The following is a 23,088-nucleotide window of genomic DNA, read 5'->3' as shown; positions in this document are numbered from 1 at the left end:
AATTTCGGCTTAACAGTAGAATCTACGTAATTATAACACACACGTGAGTGTCGCGACGCGATTAGTATTTCTAAGGAGTGCGCTTTGATTGTTCGAAATTCGGAAAGCACGAATTCGGATGTGCTTAATAATCCGTTATGTCTGAAGCGGACGGTGCAAATGGTGGAGCTATCTGTAAGAGGTGTGCTGTAGCTAAAGCTACGCATACCCTGTTAGTTAAGAAGCCAGTGCATTGAAGCGGAAAGGTATCGCGGATCGGTATCGCGGAACGCGGATTTTAGAGTTAGAGTCACCGTCAGTCCGTGGGTCTCCACATGCAGCAACTTCCACGTAGTGAGACCTGGGTCGATATTACTTGCAAAGTTTAATTGTAAATTTTTAAATGCAAGTATTACCGAGCGAATGGCTGCATATTGTATTACTTTTCCAATATCTTTTCAATCTAATTCCAACTAAACATTAACATATTTCCATTTTATATCGTTAATAATTCTTCAAAAGAAAAAATATAACAGAAATATATTGTACAATTATTTCTAACAGAAATGAAAAGGAAATTTTTCTATCACACTTTTATGTCCGCTGTCATTTCTATTTATTCTTATTTTCATGATTTTGGTATTCTGGTTTTGCTCGGATGAAGCTATTTTAGCTATCTTTATTTCCCTCCCTCCTCTCTTTCTCTTTCTCTCTTTTTTCTCTCTCGCTCTTTCTTCTCTCACTCTTTCTCTCTCTCTCTCTCTTTTTCTCTCTCTTTCTCTCTCTCTTTCTTTCTCTCTCTTTCTTTCTCTCTCTTTCTTTCTCTTTCTTTCTCTTTCTCTCTCTCTCTCTCTCTCTCTCTCTCTCTCTCTCTCTCTCTCTCTCTCTCTCTCTCTCTCTCTTTCCTCCCCTTTCCAATCTTTACAAATCCCAAAGGTGAGTATGAGTTACATAATTGTAAATGTGAAGTAATTTCCTAGATCGGAAGATTACACGATTTGGATACGATCAGTGGCTTTCTAGCAGATAGATTAATATAAATGCATTGTGCAAGCATACTATACAATTATCTCCAGTGCCATTATATATCCCATATTCTTGAAGAGTCTCGTTCACACTAAAACATCGAGTTGAGAATATGAGTGAATGAGGATATCATAAAATCGGTGAAAATAAGTGTATCTTTGTCAAAAAAAAAAAGAAAAAAGATAATAAGGTTATAAAAATTTCAGTGAAAAACGTTTGAAGTGTTGATGTCAACGAAATTATTTTATCATACATTACCTATGCAATTTTACATTTTATTTAATTTACGTTATCAACAATGACAAATCTTGTCGATTAATGTAATTGCAATTACAACAAAAATTCATTTATGTCCGATTAATCTCGCAAAAAAGTAATTTAAAAATGGCCAGTGTGCGCATGCGCGGTTATAGAATTAAAGGCAGGAATAATTCTTGAAGGACTGTATTGGCGATTAGGATTAGTTGATATATTTTGTATTTCTACGAAGAATTTGTAATTGTATATAATAATGATTTACTATTATGACAGTGTGGAATTGTGTAATTAAAAATGAGATTATTTTACTTTAGAAAGGCATGCTATTTTTATTAATTAATTGATTATGTAAATATAGAATGAAAGTGAAAAAAAAAGTTATATATGTTCATATTATTATAAACTTTAACTGATGATTTTTCGCAAAATTATGTCATCCCTTGCGTTGAATAAACTTAAAAAGAGGACAGTATCAGATGTGATTAAAAAGCCTAAAAGAAAAGTTGATAGATTCGATGGACTTACTGTGGAAGAAGTTCAAAAGTATACTCTACCTGACTATCTCAAGGAAAATCTTGATATGGTCTTTATCGGTATAAATCCAAGTTTGATGGCAGCCCATCGTGGCAAATATTATGCAGGTCCTGGTAATCATTTTTACAAGCTTTTATATGGATCAGCCTTAATTCCAAAATGTATCAGTTTTGAGGAAGATCACAAGTTATTACAATATGGAATTGGATTAACAAATATAGTCACAAGACCTACTAGATCTTCTGCGGATCTAAAACGAACAGAAATCAAAGAAGGCGCTAAGATTGTTGAAGAGAAATTGAGGGTATTTAAACCAAAAATTGCTATTTTTAATGGAAAGTGTATTTATGAAGTATATTCTAATAAAAATAGTAAATCACCATTTCATTTTGGATTGCAATCAGAACTCATAGGGGATACTGCTGTTTGGGTTGTACCTTCTAGCAGTGCTCGTTGTGCTAATTTTCCTCGAATGATAGACAAATTACATTTTTATTCTGCATTAAAGAAATATTTGAAATTTTTAAAGGGTGAAATCAAAGAGATTGATGTAAGTGAATTTTTCTTTGAAAGAAAATGCAAACAATTTATACCAAGTACCTCTAAAATGTGGAGACGTAAAAATATATCAGCTTTCTTGCATGGTGGCAGAATAGCCAATAAAGATACTATTTATTTAGATACTTCAGATGAAAATATAGCAATTGCCTGCAGCACGGAATTTATTGTTAAAGAATTAGAGCAGAAGAAATATAATGATGACAAAAATGAAGAGGAAGAGCAATTGAAAATACATGACTGCTCTTTGAGAGAAAATTTCAAATCAACAATTAATGAAACATTTAATGAAAATGTTGAAGATAAATTACAGAAGAATACTGAACCTAAATCTGCAAATGTAAACAATGAAATTAAATGTAACAAAAAACCTAAAAAAAATAAAAGACCTTCTCCTAAAAATGTTCATGTAAAAAGATTATCTAAAACAAATGATTCGTTGGATTTTGTTAAATTAATAAAACAAAGACTTTTAGAAAAAGCAAATGATGTTAAAGCTATAAAAAAAAATTAGAGATTCTCAAAAATGAAAACTGTAAACTAATAAATATTCGTACGCTTTATATTTATAAACTGCATTTATAATTCTAATCTATCCTTTCCTTCCAATATTTATATGTATACAAGGTGTAACACTTAATTCAAGCACTTAAAATATTTATTTTATTTTTGATAATACAAAAAAAAAGAATTTCCAATGCAGAGATATTTTCAGTGCTCAAATTAGGTAATATTTACTAATTAATCATTTATCTTCATTATTTTAGATATTAGTTTATTCAGACGCATAGACATAAATAGATAAGTAAATAAATGTTATGGCATGTTATTTTATAATATTTTTTTTATTTTTATAAACATGCTAAAATACATTTTAATGTATGAATTTTCTCTAAAAAATAATCTTTTAAATCAATATTTAGTTTTTCCCTTGAATCCTTTAAACAATATATAAACTATATATAAAATAAACAAGTTATTAGCAATTTGGTATAAAAAACCTTCTTACGCACAACCTTATGTTTCCCTTATATAATAGAAAATTCATATCTTCGAAACTACTATAAGATATCCAACAATTTTTTTACATAGATTTTTACTTTTCATATAAAAATCTAAACATATTTACTTTACCGTCTCTACTAAAGACAATGAATTTACTTGAAATTTATACAAAAACTGAAATTACTTGCAACGAAAGGAATGGTAGACATTATTACCATCAGATATGCAACGAAATTTAGAAAATAAATAACAAACAGATTGTGCAAAAATATTGAAAAAAATGAGTAGCCATTAACAAACGCTACATCGGTCATACGTATTCTATGTTCTTAGAAATATTGGTTTAATAATGGAATTATAATCATTCGTTCATTCAAGTAAAATTGAGATTATAGTTTTGCTTTGTTCATTTCCATAAGTGTTTTAAGCTTTTGGGTTAACATAATATTACCAGTAATTTTTAGTTTTCCTCGCATAAATGCAACTTGTGGATTTACTTTTCCTGTTGCCTGTGAAAAATTATTATCATAAATATAAATATATCTTAATATAGTAAAAAAAATAAACTTACGATATCCATCATATCCTTGTCTTCTATAGTTAAAGTGGTATCAGCTTTTCCTGATGTAGGTTGTCCTTTATACACATCGCCTTTCTTTAAGTCCAAAGCTGTTGAAATATAACATAAAAAATTGTATGAATTTGGTGTATGTTAACACCATATAAAAATAATATAGTTAACATAAGGTAAGTATTTAAAAAAGTCTAATGGCTTCTTTCTGACATACTCCATTGGGCTTTCGGATTTCCATCCACAGTAATATTGTAAAGAAAGATTGCATTCACTTTCTTCGTTTGGTCAGGATTAGCTTTGACATAGTCCCTCATAGCATTAAAAACTGCGTTACTTTGTAGATCATTATTATTAGCAATTAGATTTGAAGTTGGAGTTGCAGTTGGAGTTGCAGTTGTAGTTGTTGGTGTTACTTTGGATTTTACATTGAATAAATCAATATAAGCACCTATAAAAAGGATATTAAGAAATGCATATTACATTTATTTTATTAATTATAATTATCATAAGTATTTGGTAAGTAAGTAAAAAATATTTTTCTTTGATAACCCAGTAACGAGAATGACTATCTAAGCGTTTTGTTTAACAAATTATGCACGCTTAAAGGAGTTGGTTGAGAAACGAAACAAAAGAAAATATCCTGTCTGAAAATCCGCAAAAATCTTAGCAAATCTGATTCGAACATAACGGAAGGACTTAAACTGTTATCAACAATCTTTGGTGAAAAAGAAAGGCGAGTTGTTCTATATGAAAGCGACAAAAAGGAGGATGAATCACTAGCAATCGAAATAATAATATGAGATATCGAGTTTTCCAATAATAGTATTCGAAGGTTTTAGTGATGATAATAAACTATATGGATATGGTAAAATAAAACTTTGAAATTGAGGAAATTGATTAACGTTTAAAACCCGAACCTAAAAAAAAATGCAGGGGGCCTGTTTAGGTGATCGATATACTAATTCTAATAAATAATCCTATATAAGTATTAAATTGCACGACATGATATTTTCCTAAACCGCTATTGGGTATAATAAAAGTCTCTCTTCAATTTTATTATAACCTTTCTAAACTTACCTACAATAATAGGAGTATTGGTTTCTACAATGGATGTTTGGAAATGTATTCTGTTACCATTTTGCCACATATCAGTGCGCAATGTTTCTCCTGGAAGTACTGGTTTTGCAAATCTGACCTAAAAAAATAATTATATTTTTGATTGTTATAATATACTTTACTACAAAAAAAAAAACTTAAGTAATTATAAATTAAAAATTAAGAAGTTTAGAACTGACCTTTATTCTTTTAAACAAACTTGAATCACCATTTGCATAAGTATTTAGAACATGTCTTGTAGAAAATCCAAGAGAGCATAATCCATGTAAAATCGGTCTTTTATATCCAGCCATTGTAGCAAAATTTGAATCAATATGTAAAGGATTCGGATCGCCATTGAGTCTGTACAATGCTGCCTAAAAAATATATTTATATTATTTAATCAAACATACTAAAACAATAATTAATAGCCTCAAAAATGTACGATTTACATCATTTTTATACCTGATCAATAGTAGTCTTTTGAGTAACAGATGCATCTGGATTACGATTGGGTGGATCAATAATAGGAATAATATGTGGAGATGTAGTCTTGGCTTGAAAACCATTAACACCTACAACATACAATGACATCTGTCCCGTAGATAATTTTTCTTCACTAATAGCATCAAAAGTATCATCTGTAAAAAGTATTTATTACATTAAACAGTTATTAAATTATTTATTATTAAATTAATATTGGAATTTTCAACATTTTTAAATTGAAATAAAATCTATATTCGTCTTTAATTGCATTTCATTAGGAACATACGTTGAATTAGAATCACTATTCCCTTTTTTTTGTCAAGAACATCTAAAATTTTGTAGACTGTCTTTACTTTAGCTTCTCCAGATAGTACTTTATAAATTTCAAAATATTGTTCTCCATGTAATATCTGAAAATAAAAGTAATAAAAATAATTACGAGCATTATAAATTTATTGTTATTTATGTTCTCATACATTCATAGGATTTATCTGTAAATCAGGTAGAGAATTAGATATAATTGAATTTCTCATGCACCCCATTACACCAAAAACTATGTAATAAGTAGGTAAAATTGCAAAATTCTCATGGTTTTCATATAAGTAACGTAAATCGAATGGATTTTCAATAGTTGCTCCAACTGAAATCAAAATTACCATCTTTATATATATGTATGTTTATAGCTTACATAAGTTTTTGTTTTTATATATATCTATGTATACAATACCTCCAAGAGCATACAGGATGCTATCTCGACTATCATAATTATTGTATATAACATTATCATCCTAATGAAAAAATTATCAAAAGTATTAATCAAATAAGTAACAATAAATCATTAATAAATAATATGTAAATTGTTCCTTACAATCTTTTTGTTAGAAACGCCATTCTTTAAATTGTCAATAATATTCATCTGATCTTCTACTACTTGCTATAAATTATCAACAAAAAAAAATAATAATTGATGATATAATACTATATTAATTTTTATACATTAATTATCCTATAATTTATATATACCTCTACATTAGCTGCATATTTAGCAGATGTCATATCAACAATATCTGACCAATTTTTTTGTACACTTTCAGGTGTAACAATATCATTTAAATTTGTTCGTAAAACATATCCTGGTGAGCGAACAATATCACCTATATTTTTATAGATATATAATATATAAATGCGAACAATGTTACATTTTTCATGGTATAATTTCTGTAAAATTTATACGCTTACATTTTCTTACCCAACCTATAGCTGATTCAATAACTGACCCAGTTTCATTGCATTTTTCATGACATAACCAAAAAACTATTGGAGCTATTAATTCTGGTTTTAATTCTTTAAATAGATCTAAAAAAAAAAGAATTTAAAAATTGCTAATTACTTTGCATAAATATTGTATAAAATAAAAATTGTATAAAGTAAAAGTTGTAACATAACAAAGTTATTATATTAAAAACGAAAATGATTATGATAAATATATAAATCCTTACCAGGAGGAATAATATCTTCTGTAAGTCTGGATGCTGCAGTTGGTACAATGACATTAATACATATATTTTTTTTAGCACCCTCAATTGCCAAAGTTTTTGCAAAACCAACTAAACCCATTTTTGCAGTACTATAATTACTTTGACCAAAATTTCCGCATAATCCACTATTACTTGTGGTAAAAATGACTTTGCCATAATTCTGTTTACAAAAGTATGGCCATGCTGCTTGAGTTGTTTTAAATGCACCCTTAACATGAACATCTTGTATCAAATCTGTATAAAGTTGATAAAAATAGAGCATATACTTAATATCAAATTTACACCTACAAAATAATTATATACTAACCCCAATCTTTTTCTGACATTTTTGCAAAAGATTTATCCCTCAAAATACCAGCATTATTAACAACTACATCAACACGTCCAAATGTATTAATAGCAGTTTTAATAATCTTAGCGCCATCCACAACTGAATTATAATCAGCCACTGCTTTTCCACCTATGAAAAAAGAAAAAAAAAAAAAAAAAAGGAAAAAAGAAATAATTATAACTTATATATGATTATATAATTGAAATTAATAAAAATTTGCATATTGTAAAAATTCTAAAAAAGTATATACTTCATTTATAAAGAAACATTTTATATTTCACATAAGACAAAATAAGAAACGTTTAAATATAACATTTGTTATATAAAATGTAATATTTAATTAAAATATTTATCATAAAAATATAATATTTAAATCTTTTTATATGTAATTTATAATATATTATAAGATATTACTATTTTAGTATTTAATTTAAATTATACGAACTAAAATATAAAAAATGCTAATTATTAAACAACAAAGAAAATCCTTACCATTTTTTTGTATTTCAGCTACAACATTATCTGCAGCTTGACTACTTTTACCATCACCATGCCGTCCACCTCCTAAATCATTTACTACAATACTAGCACCTCTAGAAGCAAATAATAATGCATATGCACGGCCTAAACCTGCATACATATAATAATAAATAAAATTTTTATTAGAATAAATTATTTTATACAACAATAAAATATATGATCGATATAATAATCATATTAAAAATAATTATTAAATAATTATTACAAATTTGAATTACCTGCACCAGCTCCTGTCACTACAACTACACGATTATCAAATCGTAGTTCTGTCATTTTTATCTTCTTTTTAATGATTTAAAATAAATGGTTATAGAATTTCAATATTAAAATTGAATCGATGTTAACAACCGACTTACTTTATTAATAAGGAATATCATCAATGATGTAGCAATAACAAAATTCTTAAATATTTATGTTCTGATTAAAGTCCATCTAGTTCTTTACTTCCCTATATAAAAATTATACATCACCGATTAATTGTCTATTCAGAATTTTAATACAACTCAAAAGATAGCAATATTAATAATTACACTTACGATACCATATAACAACATATAATTGATTAGAGTTTAGAAGAGAGAATTTTACATTAATAAATATTAAAAGAATATTCTTTTATTCATTTATGTTCCATTATTGATATTAAATGTGCAACAATATATAGTACTTATTTTATTTTCAGATATAAAAAAAAAGGAAACTTTTCCAAGTATAGCCAATAAGAAAAGAGAAATGATTATGGACAAATTGTAAACCAGAACTCTAATAGATGTGTTTACATACACATTAATAAAAAAAAACGGTTATAGCTTTTACAACTTTATTACCAAACATTATTATTTATTCGTGATTTCTAATACGTTATCTATTAATGAGTTCTAATAGGTTACATTCTTATATTAAGAGTACATCAAATCTGTTAAATGATTGGTCGATACGATATATTCCTATCTAGTCTCATAACCTATCAATCTCATCTATCGTATGCATTTTAACTTTCAACCAATCAGTGTTAAACGTTTAACCAATCACATTCTTGCAACAATGCAGTCAAAATGTTACGTATCATTCGCTATATGTTGTATATTGGAAACATCACAAGCTACGTATAAAAGAAACGTGGTGTGATATTAAATCGTTTCGAAGAAGCATAAATAACAAAAAGTTACTTTTCTCTCGAGACGAAGAATTGCATTAATTGAAATATAGTGGCATATCTATTAGACAAACTAATCATGACCAAATTATTTCTTTGGATAAGTAGGCATATTTTGAGCAAAAACCAACGATTCATTCTGTTACATTTTCTATGAAATAAATAAATGCACAAAAATAAATAATAATAAAAATATTTTATATTCTTTCAATGAATGTTCATTATTTTTCTATTGATAGTTGTTTATCGCCTGCTGTTATCTCGAACGTAATTCCATTTTGTCATGGATTATACGCCCTATGTACAGAATAATTTAAAAAAATCTTAATATAAAATAAAAAATCGATCGTAGGTCTCTTATGATAAAAAACAGTAATGTAATATATATTTTAGAAACATATGTATAAAATGTTCCTTCCCTTTTTTCCTTTATTAAACGGCACTGTTTCGATATTCAACAATGTATATAAAAACAATATAAAAATAAGAATTATGAGATTATATTCGAGGATCATACAATGCACAAAGTACCGTTGACCATATTTAATCCGTTTGTTTAAGAACAAAGGTACTTGAAGAAATATGAATGAAAAAATGATGTGTTCAGCAAAAACACATATTTTCACGTAATTCGTTGTTGCACATATATTTCGAAAGAACACAAAAAGAAATATAACGGCTTAATATCGTAACGAAACTATGATCAAAAGGATTATGCTTTGTAGATCGATTGAATTATTACATCACAATAAAATCGGGAAGCATCGAGAATAATGGAGGAGCTGAACGAAAGTCATCAAATGATCGGATGCAACTCGATAATACGTTCAGCGTGTATTGAGTTTCAAAGATAAAATATAAGTAAACGTAGCCGAACGGATAAACGCGGAGAAGCAGGGAGAAAACTGAGATAGCTTGGTGGAAGCTTCTCTACAAGGTGAATAAGAAAGCAGCGACAAGGAAGAACGACGGCGATGGATGTCGCGGTGTGCATTCACAAAGCATGAAGAAGGTAGAAGCAAGAAGAGGGGAGAGGAGAATGAAAGAGAGTGAGAGAGGGAGAGGAATAAGGAGAAAGAGAAAGAAAGAGAAAGAAAGACAGATAGATGGATAGATAGATAGATAGATAGACGGATAGAAAGAGAGAGAGAGGGAAAGAAAGAAAGACTGAGAGGGGACGGTAGATGCGTGTAGATGGTAAAAGACATCGATAGAGAGCGCGGCGAGCGTCCTCGTCGTTTGGGGGCATCGTCGGTAGGGATGGATGAGGGAGGCGGAGGGAGGTCGGTGAACAGAGCTCGTCCAACCGCGAGAAGGAGCTAGTAGCGCTCCTCCGGCGGTATGAGGCGGCGTGGGGCTAGGGACGATGCTTGGGCCGCGACTAGGAGGCACTCGGGAGGCAGGGAGGGCATGCGAAGGAGCACAGTTCAGTAGTCGCCATTGCAAGTCCCCCTGTGCTCTCGTATTCGCGACACTCGTACGCGTGGAGCCGATTTTCCGCTAACCTAAACTCCCCGCGAGGGCCCAAAGTGTGCCCCCCCGATGCAGAGATATTGCACGGAGCTCACCGAAAGATTATTAAAATCCCTTGACAAGGAATACAATGTAAGTAGCGGAGTGAATCCGCGATGCGCCGTCCGTCCGCTCGCGCAAACGGCTATCGGGCCACTCTCGATCCCCCGTGCGCCGTGTGCCTGTACCAGTGGCGTGCGCGAGAGCCGTCGAGAATGTAGTGTAGCGACGGCTCTGCGTGTGAGTGATCCATCTTACGTGCTATCACGTACGTGTGGATATCGCTCCACGAAACATACCCTTTCCCTCCTACCATTACGAGATTGTGTGCGCTCGCTTGCATATCCATCCGTGAGCGCGTTCTCGACAACCTGGAGGCTTAACCTCTCTCTCTCTCTCTCTCTCTCTCTCTATATATCTATCCTCTCTCTGTCTCTCTCTCTCTCTCTCTCTATATATCTATCCTCTCTCTGTCTCTCTCTCTCTCTCTCTCTTCTTACTCTCACTCTCATTCTCTCTTTCTCTCTCTCTCTCTCTCTCTCTCTCTCTTTTTCATGCTAAATCATCTACGCATACAATTTTTCTTCTTCTTTCCCTGATATTACGGAAACACGTCTCCAGGATACGCATGACATTCGTTTCACCAGTAGTTCTTGATTTCTGTCAACGAACTTCCCTCTTTTCTTTTCGTCGTTTTGTCTTTTATCTTAATTATAACGTCGTGTCGGTTGACGAATATCGTACGTTGTACGTACGTAGTCGTGTACAATTGCACATGATTCTAATATATATATATATATACACGTATATGTATGTGTGTGTGTATATATATATATATATATATATATATATGTCTTTCTCTTTCTCTCAGTCGCCTTTTTCTCTTATGGTGTATCTATTCTGTTAGTCGAAACACTAAACAACATAACTTTTGGCTTGTTTCGAAAGTAGAATCGCGTTCGTATGTTATGCGTTCTTTAAAAAAAACAGTTATTTGTTTCATGCGATTGGTTTCTTTTGTCGTTTCACGTTGACATATTGATACGCTAGCTCGTAATGATTCGATCTGATTACGTTTCGTTATTGCTTTGTAAGCCTTACCTGATCGATCTAATAAACATATTTCTACGTACACGTGTCGAACCTTTATATTTAATGTGTTCATTGATTTATTTTTACAGATAGTTCTCTATTTATTGTAAATCTCACTTTCAAATTTAGCCTTTGCATCTAGAATCATATGCTTGCCTCAAGAAAATTTATTTAGTATAACTTTCATTATATTGATATTTTAAATATAATACTGTTATTTAATAATTTTAACAGTGTTGAATATATCCATTCCATTTGTGATAATTAATTTTAGAAAGAAAAAAAAAGGTGATGTAAATTAATTGATAATTATAACATGCAAAGACAAAAATGTTTAATAGGTTGGAATATTTAAAATTAGTATGAACTTGTAAATATATTTAATTACTTTTTATATTACTTTATTGTTGATTCTATTATAACAATTTAATTTTATTTCAGTATATATAACAAATGTCTTCTTCAATAAAAAAGAAAATAACTAAACTATTACATATAATTATGTATTTACATTTAAAGGATGCAAAATATAAACAAAAAAATATATATTTTGTAGGTCGTTGACATGGGAGCTGTTGTTGATGTCATTACGGCCCTGGAAAAGACGACGATCACCAAAGAAGTTCTGGAGGTATATATATTTAATGTATATTATATATAAGGTAAAGAGAAAGAAAAGAAATTTAATCTTTATGTAAAAACATTTGTAAACACTGAATTAATTTTAAATAATATAGATTACAAGGCTTGGTAAATATATTAACGAACTACGAAGGAAGACAAATAATGATGCCCTGGCCAAGCGTGCAAAAGATTTGGTACGTCGTTGGAGAGATATGGTTTTACCATCAGCTCATTCAACCCCACAACCGACACCTGCTGATACAGCACCACCTGCCCTTAATGGAGCAAAGCCTCATAGTCCAGCCTTAAGATGTTTCAAACCACAAAGTCCTGCTGTAAGATGCTTGAAGCCTCAAAGTCCTCTATTAAGGGATGCTACTCCTTTAAGAGTGAGTTTTTACATTTAATTACCTATTATCATATTTCTCAAATGAATTTAATTTATAAAAAATTTTTTTACATAAATTCATTACTTCCTTTTAATTTTATTTGTTATTTGACATGATGTAAATTAATTTTGATAGGTTATCAGCCCAGCTCTATCTGTGCATAGTGACCATTCACGGTCTCCTAATGCAGCTTCAAATAAGCAGTCAATTACACTTACTAGCAACCACCGGATAAGTTCGGATGTACCTCCCACACATAGCTCTTCGAGTCAGAATCACTTGATAGAAGCAGTGCCACGGACCCACAGTTCCAATAAACGACTTCGAAAAGATGTTTGTAAGGACCAACATAATTACCAGGAACATGAATCAGACTCGATTACAGAATGTGAGCCATTCGTTAAAAGACAGCGTTTAAATGGCGAAAACATAAGTGGTAATTTAAATTCGCAAGTGCCTAGCCCTACATTGAAAGAACGAATTTCCCATCATTTTGTGGAGTCTTCCACTAATCCTGATGATTCAGGTCCAAAAAAACGTGGTAGGAAAAAAGGCAGTAAGTCTATAAAGAAGCAACCATACATAGAGGACCGTGTTAAAGAAAAACTAGCCAGTATTTCAAGAAATCCTAAGTTAAAGACAACACAAGAATTGCTGGCTGATTTACAAGCACGTGGCTCAAATTCTAGCATTAATTCAAATGCTCTACCTAGTCAAAGTGTAGAACCACCAAGTATGGAAGATGTTTTGAGGAGTAATAATGAACAAGTATCCAAGTTCCTGCGTTGTACTCCAAACAATACATCTCACAAAAGTACAGTTTCTGAAACTTCTTTACAAAATCGGTTAAAATCTACAGAAAACTGTTGTGAAATATCATCCAAGTGTCAAGAAACAAGTGCAGTGTACGAAGAAAGTCCAAGTACGCAAAACCAACCACAATCACATCAAGATTTATCGGTTGAGGAGATACTGGCAAAGTTACCACCATTAGATCCAAGTTCGATAGACTGGAGTGATTGTGAAACTGAACCCAATGAAGATCAAAATGGTACAGTGTATCCACCTCAAGAAGTTACTACAGAGGACCTTGAAAGATTACATACGCAGTGCATAGAAGGTCTCAATGGGAATTATCAACCAAAATTATTGTCTCTCACTAGTAACAATGAAACGTCAGAAAAAGAGGAAGGAGTGTCAGAATTGAATGTAATGAACTGTGAGCATAGCCAAACTGGTGAAGAATTTCGAGAATGGCACCAGATGCTGGCAAGGCCCAGTTGTGATGGCCAAATCCTCCACATATTGCCTTATGTTATTATTGATTAGTAATTTTATTATTCTATTCTATTATTACTCTCTGCAATTTGTGAGAAGAACCCTGCAAAAATTAAATCGATTGATTTATGATCAATCTATTAAAACAATTTCTATTGCAATTTACAATTGCTGTTTATTTCTATTAATGCTGATGTTACTGCCATCCTCATTATCATTATTACTCCTATCATGATCAAAATTTTATCTACCAATTTCACAGAAAAATAACTACTGACTATTGCCCTCGTTATTGTCATAATCATATTTAGCATTTCCAAATATTTCACTATTATTGTTATTAACTTCATTTCATGATCGGTATCATTATTGTTGTAATTATCACCACTGTTGTCATTGTCATTATCATTATCATTGTCATCATCATTTTGATTATTATTATTATTATTATTATTATTATTATTATTTTATTATTATTATTATTATATTATTAATATTATTACTTTTTGTCTTTATTATTATTACCATTACTATTACTACTACTACTACTACTACTACTACTACTACTACTACTACTACTACTACTACTACTACTACTACTACTACTACTACTACTACTACTATTACTACTACTACAACTACCACCACACTACTACTACTACAATTATTACTACTATTACTATTGTTGTCACTAGCATTATCATTATATTATTGCTACAGTACAGCTACAAAAAGGTCGATAAATGAATATAAAATGAGCCACACACAAAACGGGGGCATTGTCAAATTGCTGTAAATGGAAATATTTAATTTCATGTATGCTTGTAAATGTCTTTCGTAATATTGCCTTAATTAACGTGGTATAAGTTGCTAGGTATGAAATACATATTAATTCTAAAGAATTTTATTATTTATGTTTGAAATGTGTAAGGGGGGATTCAGTTTTTCCAGTAGAGATAATAATAATTCTTAAAATTTGGATTTAAGTTTGTGTCAGACAATACAAAGTTGATCGCTTTTATAAATTATAAAAATAATTTTATTTCAATAATAAACGTGAGGCATACTAATTACATAGTATACCTTGGCTTATCTATAAGAAGAAATATTATTTTGGTAATTATATCCATAAGAACAGTATTTTATGAATAATTTCATTAACGTTTTAAAACATTACATTGAAGTAAAGCCAAAACACATGAGAGTTCATAATCATAAAAGTAAATAAAAAGAAATAACATAAGCTTTACAATTATCAAATGAGAAATTTCAAAGCTTTGAGTAATTCGAATAAACAGAGAAAAAAACGATAAGAATACAGTCTCATCTTATGTTCTCTTAACTTTGCTAAGGTATACTGCAAAACAATATAAAGTTATAGCAAGAAAATAATTATATAGAATCAATGGTGCAAAGTAACAATTGCAAAAAAGCAAATAAAATTAATGTATTTAAAATTGATTTATCTTAATTTTACAAATAAAAGATGTTTCCGTTAGTATAGGACAGTTGGATATAATAAGCAAAATAATTTTCTTTATTTTATACGTGGAAAGGATAGCCGAGCTGAATACACTGGGGCCTTAATTAAAATTAAAAAATGAAAAAATATTTGTCTAATATAGTATTATGTTGCACATACTTATAGCAATCATATGAATTGAAGTACTTTGTAAATTTTTTACTTTGAAAGAGTATAAGCTATCAAAAACAAAACAAAAAAATATATATATACAGGATTGTGTATAATCATTGTAAAATTAAGTTTATCAGAAAATTTTGACATTTTTCTTCTATTATAAATTATAGGTGCAATATATAAAGAAATTCCAATGAATGGGCACGTTAATTTTTGGAAAGATCATAAAATCAGGGAAAATGACATTTCTGTTTTAAAATGTAAATATTCGTTATAGTTGTGTAGATCAGCACCAGAAATATATCAAAAATGTGTGTAACATCCAAGTGAGATCACACTTTCTTGTTATTTTGAAAGGAATGAAACTTTACCTATTATATTATTATATTATGTGTATTGAAAACCTTTGTCAAACCTTATAAATTAGAAAAAAAATCTCTTGTTTTTAATATGTTTATAATTTTTAAAAATCATACCGACCTTATTGTGTATTTCTTTTTAAAGTTTTCATTCAACGATTCCTAAGATAAAAAATTTCATTTTTAATGAAACTAAAGCAAAAATAATTTTAATATTATATTAGTATTACAAATGGAAACATATTGTAAACCGATGTCAAATTTTGGACTGAATATTGATTAAAATATCTATTACTTTTTATTCATTAAATAGAAAATGAACATGTCATACAAGTTGTAGTTTTCTGTAACACTCAAATGAGAAACATAATACAAATAATTATATTTAAAAATATAAAACGATATAATTTGATTATATTCGTTGTTACATTTAATTTGAATAGATTATCATTTCTTAGTATCGAATTTTCGTTTGTGATGTATAAAAGTTGTTCTGTTCGTAAAAATATATATTCTTATATAATTTAGACTATGATTTTTAATCTCAAATTCATACTGCGAATATACTTGTACCAACAATTTTCTAATGTTCTAATGGGGAAGAAAAAAAAAAGAAAAAAAAAAAAAAAAGAAAAAAAAAGGAAAATGAAAATTATCAAAATCATACCAACTTCGAACTTTATTTTTATGTGAATTATTACAAGACTGACAGGTGCCCCTATACTATAAATTATAATATACAAATTACTATATCAGTTTTAAGGGAATAAAATGATTCATTTCACCGGCAGTAGCAAAACTCTTCGCAATCATTTTAAAATAAATAATGCATGTATATAAGTCCTAGAAAAAAAAAGAAGAAGAAAAGAAAAACATAATAGTAATAACAACAACAACAACAATAGCATTGCGAGTGCGCCTACATTATAATTTTGAAAGTATAAAAGCAAAGGCAACTCGGTCTGGCTCATTAATTATTTAAGTTCGAAAATAATTTCTTTTACTAAAAAAGAATTTCAAAATCACTAGCGCTTTGGCGCCAAAACTTACTGTCTTATCGTTGGTGAATAGACGTACATATTATATAAAATTATTTTCAATTTGAAGTACTTGTATGTGCATATAATATTTCCTTAGAAAAAAAGAGAGAAAAAGAGAGAGAGAAAGAGAGAGAAAAAGAAAGAGAGAGAGAGAGAGAGAGAGAGAACAAAAGAAATAAAGGAGATGTTTAAGAAGAGATTAAGAACGTTTATGGATGTAACAGATTTTTGGTACACGCTTTGGTACGACTAAAGCAGGATACATACATACATCCTTTAAACATGAATCCCGTGCCTTCTGTGCCTCTGCATTATATCACAATTTCACATTACATTGAAAAAAAGAATGATGTGAAAAGTGAAACAAATAAGACATAAAGATACGATAATGGACGATGGAATAAGAAATATAAAAGAAGTATCGAAATTTATTTAATCAACGATCGTTCCAATGATCGTCGTTCAATGAAGCACGGAATGACAATCGGTTAAAAGAAAAAAGAAAAAAAAAAAAAGAAAAAAAAAAGGAAAAAAAAAGAAAATGACAGATCGTGCTATCGAAGACGTTCAATAAAAAAATAAATTACAAGACACCTCTTCCCTTCCCTCATTAAAATTATTTATAATTCAAACGCACTCTTTTGCGTTTATTATAGTTATGTGAATGAAAAGAAGAAAAAAAAAAAAAAAAACACGAAAAAGAAAGAAATAAATAAGCAAAGTGTTTTAATAATTTTTAATTTCTTAAGTGCGCCTTTCAATTACTTTATTAATCGGCTATCGTAATTATGAATACGAATACGAGTTTGTGTATTGTAAAAAATTTGTGAATTTAATTATCTATATGCGTTTAACATAATATGTTCTAATGTTCTCACTGCGATGTCATTGTGCTTGTTATATAAATGCTTGTTACATAATTGTTCACAGAAAACATTATACGGCCATTAAGATGAGAATATGATATTACTTATGCGGTTTAACAATGTATTTACATGTGCACTGATACTCTTTTTATTTTGTTTCGAAACTACAGCTAAATATCGATACATGTTAACCAGCATATGTGATATATGTCTCTATGTGCATATTTATAGTAAGTATGTGTATAATATAGTTAAGTACATGTGAAATATTTTCTTTCCTCTCTTTGAATCAATCGAAGATAATATATTGTTTTTTCCTTGCGTTTTTAGAAAACCACGAATTTTGCTTTTGACAAAAAAGCAGCTCTGCGATGTACAAAAATGCCAATATCAATATAACATATATACATAATGCAACACAAAACTATATTATTAATAATAAATATTCAAATATGTTTGCTCTCCCATAATATTGATCCATTTTTAACTTTCGATAGTTTTTTTTTTTATTTTTTTATTTTTAAAGTATATAATTTCGAAAAGAAAGAACGCACATATAGTTATATATATATATATATAAAAAGAAGAACTGTTAACTGTAACATTGTGCATCCAATTAATTAATTTCCTTTCGATAATGCGGAAGATTTTTTATACGATTATATCGACTCTCGTAATTCTATCTTTTCAAATTAAATATCGCGCCAATTTACTATGTACATCGCATTACGTACTTATTATTTTACAAATTTCATTTATTTGACAAAAAAATCGATATTCTGTAATTACTCATAAAATATGTATTACAACAATTTTTATATTAGACATTGCGAACTATAAAATCATTATAAAATACGATTTATTTATTTATAAATTAACCAACAAAATATCGTTGAACGTAAGTAAATACATATCTTCTTAAAATTCAGTTTATGACTTATAATAATAATTAATAATACGTTGATATTGAAACACTTCAATGACTCTACGTAGAAATTTATCAACGACGTTTTGTAGATTTTAACGTTGCTAAAGGAGCCATTTGATTGGTCAGTCGGTTTGCGAGCAAACTGTTTTTTGATTCGTCAGACGCTTCACACACATTTGTAATTGGATAATACAAAATCGATTGTTTTTTCTGTTAAGAGAATTATAACGTTAAGTAAAAAGATATAATCAGTATTATTATGATTTTTTTATTGTGAGATAAGCTATATAATATCGTTTCAAAAATAGAAAAAAAAAACAAAACAAAAATGGCGACATATTTGACTTTTGTTTCGTTAAAATTTTTTTAAGATTATTTATCGATGATAATTTAAAGGATATACGATATGATAGTGCTGTATATCTTATCGATGAGAAAAATATTTTTTATTATCGAAAATTATTACGAAATACAAAGATTATTTGATTTTAATAGTAACGTAATCGCGACTGCGCAATCAACCAAAATAGCATAATCCTCTGTGCGTAGGACGTTATACTCCTACTGCCCTTTGTATTAACCTCACACAACACACACGTATATATACACATATTCTCATCCAGAAAAAGTGGTTGAGCTCCAGAGGCGGCCTTAACGAGGTTGCTTTAAAGAATCTTAGCTAAGGAGATTCGCAGTAAACGTTGTGCTTGGTTTTCAGTCAAACGACGCCTTTAGTGTGTCTTCTAACGAAAAAAATACTCTTTTTACGCGTTTTGTTTTTATCTCTTTCTCTCTCTCTCTCTCTCTCTCTCTTTCTTTCTCTCTTTCTCTCTCTCTCTCCGTTCAATTTTATACTCATCCCCTCTCAGTCATTCTTTGTCATTTTTCTCTCTCTCTCTCTCTCTCTCTCTCTCTCTCTCTCTCTCTCTCTCTCTCTCTCTTTTGTGGTCTCACACTTCCTCGTATCTAAGCTCGTACCACTGACATTTCATTGTCATACATGTGACAAATTAAACTGCCGTTAAAAATAAATAAAAGAATGTCGAAACCTGGTGACAGACAAAGTTACGCACAGACCTACAAACTCGTTGTTGTGGGTGGTGGTGGTGTTGGAAAATCAGCAATTACAATACAATTCATTCAAGTAAGTACTTTTTATGGTCACTAGCTACGTTACTACAGATCGAGCGTATGAGTGTACGTAGTTGAGTACCAATCAGCTTCGTTCTCCAGACTACACCATTCATAGATCGTCCAAAATGAAAAGAATTAATGATAACTCGTAAAGAGTGATCTCATGTTGAGTTATTTAGATTTTATTTTTTATTTTATAGAGATGATACTTATTTAGAATTTGATGACGTCAAATTTCGTCATACGTTCTTTTGATAGACGATATCAAATGATACGAACATTCTTTCATTAACGATTATGTCATACGAACGCATGCTATTGTCATATATGGTCATACAAACTTTATCTCAGTAATTGATAAGATTATCAAAATTACAAACTATATTGCTTTCCTCTATATTGCTTTCTTCTATATTGCTTTCCTCTATATTGCTTTCCTCTATATTGCTTTCCTCTATATTGCTTGTTTAATCAATTTAACTATCTTCAATAACAAATATTTCTTATACTTTTCTATTAAGGATTCATTTCTTATAGAGTTATTTTGTGACTGATTATGATCCAACAATTGAAGATTCATATACAAAACAATGTGTCATCGATGATGTTCCAGCAAAACTTGATAGTATGTATAAATTAATATCTAATTTATGATTTATATTAATTATTCTCTTTTATAGTTAATTTTATATGCTTTAATTTTTAGTATTGGATACTGCGGGACAAGAAGAATTTAGTGCAATGCGTGAACAGTACATGAGAAGTGGGGAAGGTTTCCTACTTGTATTTTCAGTTACAGACCACTCATCATTTGATGAAATTTTAAAATTTCATAGACAAATTCTCAGAGTAAAGGATCGCGATGAGTTTCCTATGCTTATGGTTGGAAATAAAGCTGACTTAGATCACCAAAGAATTGTAAGATATATCACGTAAACTCATAAAAGAATGAGCACGAATGCTGATACATAGAAAATCAATTTCTGTAATAAATATCTTTTCATTACAGATATCCGTCGAAGAAGCACAAAATATGGCACGTCAATTAAAAATTCCGTACATCGAATGTAGCGCTAAGTTAAGGATGAATGTGGATCAAGCTTTCCACGAATTAGTTAGAATTGTTCGAAAATTTCAATTATCTGAAAGACCACCGCTTAAACCAAATTATAAGAAAAATAAGAAGAAATGTTGCATGCTATAAATTTGTTTGGAAGCATTTAAACATTCTTCCGATGCCAAATACCATTGGTGAAACTTTATGGAAAATTATGAAATATCGATTAGTAACAAGGAATATTGTGATTATTTTGATATTACAATTATATCACATGGGGAAAGAAAAAAAAGAAAAGTATAAGAATACATTTTAATGTACATGAAAATCTCATTAGTTATTAACAAAATTGTTGGAATCATTGATAGATAAAGTTGAATTTAAATTATTTTATTTTAAATTGTTTATATTACGCGAGACTTCTTATAAGAAATAATCAAAAGTTCGAATGTGGTTTTTTTGACCATATATCTTTTTCAACTATTAAAACATTGATAAGTCTGTTTTTCAAAAATAATTGTTTATAACAAAAGTAATTAAAAATAACAGAATAACATGGATGCTATTTTATAAACAGATTTATATAAAATAATATAATTGCTTGATAAAATTTACTCATAATTTATATATCAGAATTTATATCGTATGTGTGTATATTAACCGATTTTATGACAAATTTTCCATATCGATTCGAATGGAGAATAGTCTTAGAAAATCCAAGGATGCAAAAGCATTGTGTACGATAAAAACAATTTATATACATTTCATTTGTACCTCTTCTCACAGAAATAGTACAATAATCTAATGTTTAAGTAGTATTTTTTAACCAAGTATTCTCTTGTAGATCAAGAGTAATTATAAAATTAGATTAAAATTAATCTCATCGTATAAATGCACAAGATTTATTATTAAATTTTTCACAATTTATGTTTGCGTAGGATTTTCTTGGTTTGTTATTTACTAATGAATTAACTTAGCAATAATAATAAACAACGCTACAATTTAAGTTTCAGTGCAAATACAAGAAAAACTGCAATTTGTCATATAGTTTAAGGATATTTTCAATATAAAACAAAAATATTAATTAGGTACATAAATTAGTTGAATATATTCAGAGTTAAATAAGTTCGTTGATTTAAATTTTATCTGAAATCTCTAAAAGAAATTAAATATTTGAGAGATATTTCATTTATATTTTCAGTTTAAATAATATAAAAAAGAAAAAAATTAACAATATGTGCCTATAATAATATGCGATATTTGATGTGCATGTATTATTATTATTATTAATATATCTCGATGTTTATGAAGAATTATTTATTTATTGATCTATACTCGTTTTGTCATTAGGATAAGAAAATGAATAATACAGAAGTGAAAACATTAACATAATATGGGGCCAATAACAAATGTAACGCACAATTCATTCTTCTAACTACCAGTTCTCCCAATCTATGTAACGAAATAGATACTAACAATCAATGTATTACACATGGTATTTTTTATAACAATATAATGTATTTAATATAATCTTACAAATATTTAAACAACAGTAAGAAACCTGTAATTTGTCACGTTTTGTCAAAAGTATATTTTGTACTTAACTTAAATCATCGCCTACCAATACCACGTCAAATGTGCTCTATAATACATTATAAACATTATTGTCACACTTTTATGTGTCGTATAATCTATGCAATTTAAAACGAAACCATAGATTATATCCTTTTATCCCGTCATTTATTTTAAACGTTCTCCGTAAACTTGCATTTGTAATAAAGAATTCATTTTTTTTTTTTGTAATAATCAACGATTATGACAACATTGTTCGTTATAAATATATTTCGTTAAAAAATATATATATATAATTGATATAATATATATAATTAATTAAATATATATAATTGAAATGGATACCAGTAAGATAATTCCAATTGAAAAATTGAATTGATAAAACATCTTATTTATGTTTCTCTTTTCGGTCTCGTACCAGCAGATAAGTGAGTTTCTTATTCTCTGTTTTTCAACGCATATTGAATATGTTAATTTTATAGCGATAATTAAAAACAAAGAAAAAAACAACTATTAAA

At 29.2% G+C, this 23,088-nt stretch overlaps 4 protein-coding genes across 7 annotated transcripts; 3 read left to right on the top strand and 1 right to left on the bottom strand.

Moving 5' to 3' along the window:
- The first annotated feature begins 855 nt into the window (after window positions 1–855).
- On the top strand, window positions 856–2,918 carry LOC124952436 (G/T mismatch-specific thymine DNA glycosylase-like). The gene has a single exon (XM_047502312.1). It carries the CDS (start codon window positions 1,676–1,678, stop codon window positions 2,867–2,869), a length of 1,194 nt encoding a protein of 397 aa, XP_047358268.1. The 5' UTR covers window positions 856–1,675; the 3' UTR covers window positions 2,870–2,918.
- Window positions 2,919–3,587: 669 nt separating this feature from the next.
- On the bottom strand, window positions 3,588–8,612 carry LOC124952431 (peroxisomal multifunctional enzyme type 2). 2 transcript variants are annotated; one of them, XM_047502300.1, is made up of 17 exons: window positions 8,461–8,612; window positions 8,143–8,372; window positions 7,877–8,014; window positions 7,361–7,513; window positions 7,015–7,287; window positions 6,755–6,871; window positions 6,539–6,669; window positions 6,384–6,449; window positions 6,243–6,303; window positions 5,992–6,155; window positions 5,802–5,925; window positions 5,495–5,670; window positions 5,230–5,406; window positions 5,012–5,129; window positions 4,149–4,382; window positions 3,932–4,029; window positions 3,588–3,869 (listed from the first exon to the last, which is right to left on the bottom strand). In XM_047502300.1, the coding sequence occupies exons 2-17, from the start codon at window positions 8,195–8,197 to the stop codon at window positions 3,750–3,752; spliced, it is 2,205 nt and encodes a 734-aa protein (XP_047358256.1). In that variant the 5' UTR covers window positions 8,198–8,372; window positions 8,461–8,612; the 3' UTR covers window positions 3,588–3,749. The 2 variants fall into 2 exon arrangements, with proteins under 2 accessions (XP_047358256.1, XP_047358258.1); XM_047502302.1 differs by having other exon boundaries at window positions 8,455–8,576.
- A 1,783-nt stretch (window positions 8,613–10,395) lies between these two features.
- Window positions 10,396–16,628, top strand: LOC124952433 (mediator of RNA polymerase II transcription subunit 26). 3 transcript variants are annotated; one of them, XM_047502307.1, is made up of 4 exons: window positions 10,396–10,685; window positions 12,241–12,315; window positions 12,422–12,697; window positions 12,833–16,628. In XM_047502307.1, exons 1-4 carry the CDS (start codon window positions 10,623–10,625, stop codon window positions 14,024–14,026), a joined length of 1,608 nt encoding a protein of 535 aa, XP_047358263.1. In that variant the 5' UTR covers window positions 10,396–10,622; the 3' UTR covers window positions 14,027–16,628. The 3 variants fall into 3 exon arrangements, with proteins under 3 accessions (XP_047358263.1, XP_047358265.1, XP_047358264.1); XM_047502309.1 differs by lacking the exon at window positions 10,396–10,685 and adding an exon at window positions 10,793–10,860; XM_047502308.1 differs by lacking the exon at window positions 10,396–10,685 and adding an exon at window positions 11,691–11,972.
- Window positions 16,629–19,259: 2,631 nt separating this feature from the next.
- On the top strand, window positions 19,260–22,674 carry LOC124952438 (ras-like protein 2). Its single transcript, XM_047502316.1, has 4 exons — window positions 19,260–19,951; window positions 20,479–20,566; window positions 20,648–20,859; window positions 20,951–22,674. The coding sequence occupies exons 1-4, from the start codon at window positions 19,847–19,849 to the stop codon at window positions 21,143–21,145; spliced, it is 600 nt and encodes a 199-aa protein (XP_047358272.1). The 5' UTR covers window positions 19,260–19,846; the 3' UTR covers window positions 21,146–22,674.
- Window positions 22,675–23,088: the final 414 nt, after the last annotated feature.

The sequence above is a fragment of the Vespa velutina genome, chromosome 10 (assembly GCF_912470025.1).
Source record: "Vespa velutina chromosome 10, iVesVel2.1, whole genome shotgun sequence".
Lineage (NCBI taxonomy): Eukaryota > Metazoa > Arthropoda > Insecta > Hymenoptera > Vespidae > Vespa > Vespa velutina.
The sequence above is the reverse complement of the archived record's forward strand: the minus strand, read 5'-3'. Positions and strand labels throughout refer to the sequence as shown.